Below are 2,267 nucleotides of genomic sequence, written 5' to 3'. Positions count from 1 at the left end.
AATAGCATTGATCATAATCTAACACTGAGGGTATGTGCTACTGGATAACTAATTATAACAATCACAATTTTCCCCTGGCTTCATCTAATTGTCAAAGGGAACTGTGATTCAAAAAAGGAAAAGAACCATCATTCTAAAGGGTACAGGCTGTTTTTTACAACAAAGAGTTAATTTATCTAGTATTCTTTCTGTTCCCTTTGAGCATCCATCTCTCCAGTACCATTTTCCACATCATTGTAAAGAGTCGGGGTATAGGTCCAGGTACACCCGGATTTCGAAAACCTGAATTCCCAGCTGGACAATTTTGGGAAGATACTCCATCTTTCTAATCCTCCATTTCTTTATCTGCAAAATGGGGATTATAGTACCTGCCTCATAGGAGTGTAGTGAGTTGAATGAGACAGTGCTCAGTACACAGAATGCCTGGTGCACAGTTGGGGCTCAATAAACGGCAGATTTTCACTCTAGGACTTTGAAAGAGAACCTCTAGTAAGAGTTTCTCTACTCCACATCAGCTCCTCTCCAAGCACTGAGATACGTTCCAAGTATATATGGCAGTGCCAAGCTAGTAGGTGACATAGACTGTGCTACTGAGGGAAGAAACAGAAAGATGTACAATTAGACTGGTCTCAACGCTCCCCAAAATACTTCCTGCATTTGGTATTTTCTTTATGTGAAAGCTAATCAAAAAAGGAGCCTTAAAAGGAAACTTAGCTAACAAGGACGCTTAGACCCCCAGCTTTTCCTTTCTTTAATGTACAAATGACAAAGTTTTAAAGAAGATTTTTTACAGAGAGAAGAGAGACCAAGCCAGGATGACTTCCCAGAAGGAAGAGATCTAAGAGCTGCCCGATGAACTTCCTCAGCTCACCACGGCTACTTCCTCCTTTTGTACCTATGAAGAAAATGAGCAGGGTAAATAAATACCAACCCACAAGCCCAGACAGGAAGGAGAAGCTCCTTTCCCAGAAAAGCTTTATTCACTAACCCCACTCGTAGCCTCCGGCCCTCCAAAACTGTAAACATTACCTGGATTTAGATTTAAAGTTTCCTCCTCGTCTCTGGTGGGGCAAGCCCAATTTTTTTCTTTCTTCAAAGGAGGGGCTGTGAATGAGAAGACGGCAGGATGGTGGACAAGCGGGCAGTGTCTCACCATCCCCACCACCAGCTCTCACACGGAGCAGCAGCACAACGCAGATGCATCATCTTTAGGGTCTGAGGTTCTAAGTCTGTGTTTTTCCACCTGATGATAACAGGTTTATCAAAGTCAGGGCCCAGCTCTAAAGCAAGACTGGAAGAGGCCCTTCCTTCCTGTGTATATAAAAAAACTGCTTGCGTAACTTAGTCTACCCAGCTGCCAACCCCAGCCCAGACGATGTGGGGAGGAACAAAACGTTCCAGAGCACACCACAGTCCTCTGTTCTATTACTCCCCTGAGAGAAGCTATACTTCCAAACCATAATGTGCTATTTTACCTCCAAGGCAGGAGGGCCCTCACACTTCACTTACTCTCACCCTGGGACCCACAGATGGGCTCAGGGAGGGAGTAGATGGGAGCCCTTGAAATTATATATAGGCAGACCTCAAAGATACTGTGGGTTTGGATTTTTTTTTTTTTTTTTTTGGTTTCCCAGTGCATGTAACAGTTAACGTTTATACTATACTAGAATCTATTTAAACTGTGCAATAACATTATGTCTAAAAAACAATGCTCGTATCTTAATTTAAAAATATTCTATTGCTGGGAATACCCTGGTGGTCCGGTAATTAGGCCGTGTTGCTTTCACTGCTGGGACCTAGCTTCAATCTCTAGTCAGGGATCTAAGATCCTGCAAGCCACGTGGTGTGGCCAAAAAACAAAAACTAAATAAAAATAAGAAAACTCTATTACTAAAAAATAAAAAAACGCTAGCCATCTGACAAGGCAGGGTTGCTGCACTAAGTACAATAAAATGAGGTATGCCTATATTATTAATCTGTAGGTATATGAGAATTAAGAGTGGGGAACAAGGGAGAAGAGTCACAGCTTTTATCAGAAAACCAAGAGCTCCATGATGACTTAAAACCCTACCCAGCTCGATACTGTTTCAGGGCCTTCTTGCTCGTGTTGGTGAGTTCTTCATCAAATACTGATTTCTTCACCTGCTTCTGCTTCTTTGCTGCACACAGAGAGAATGAGTTAGATAAGGCTTCTTTGTCTCAAGCTCCTAAATCCCCTTATGCTCAAGGTTCCCACTTTAGTGGATGCTCTGGCTTGATGTTTTATT

General features: G+C 42.4%; 1 protein-coding gene across 1 annotated transcript in view; it reads right to left on the bottom strand.

Moving 5' to 3' along the window:
• Positions 1 to 733: 733 nt before the first annotated feature.
• The window catches only part of DDX27 (DEAD (Asp-Glu-Ala-Asp) box polypeptide 27), a 17,223-nt gene continuing 15,689 nt past the window's right edge, over positions 734 to 2,267 (bottom strand). Inside the window, exons 19-21 of the mRNA XM_010835080.1 lie at positions 2,072 to 2,159; positions 1,030 to 1,104; positions 734 to 895 (exon numbers count right to left, since the gene is read on the bottom strand). Of these exons, the coding sequence (XP_010833382.1) occupies positions 877 to 895; positions 1,030 to 1,104; positions 2,072 to 2,159 (182 nt within the window). The 3' untranslated portion in view covers positions 734 to 876. The remainder of the gene's footprint in view (positions 896 to 1,029; positions 1,105 to 2,071; positions 2,160 to 2,267) is intronic.

The sequence above is a fragment of the Bison bison genome, unplaced genomic scaffold (genome assembly GCF_000754665.1).
Source record: "Bison bison bison isolate TAMUID 2011002044 unplaced genomic scaffold, Bison_UMD1.0 scf7180017864038, whole genome shotgun sequence".
NCBI classification, from domain to species: Eukaryota; Metazoa; Chordata; class Mammalia; order Artiodactyla; family Bovidae; genus Bison; species Bison bison.
Note: the sequence above shows the minus strand (reverse complement) of the source record. Positions and strands in the feature narration are given on the sequence as shown.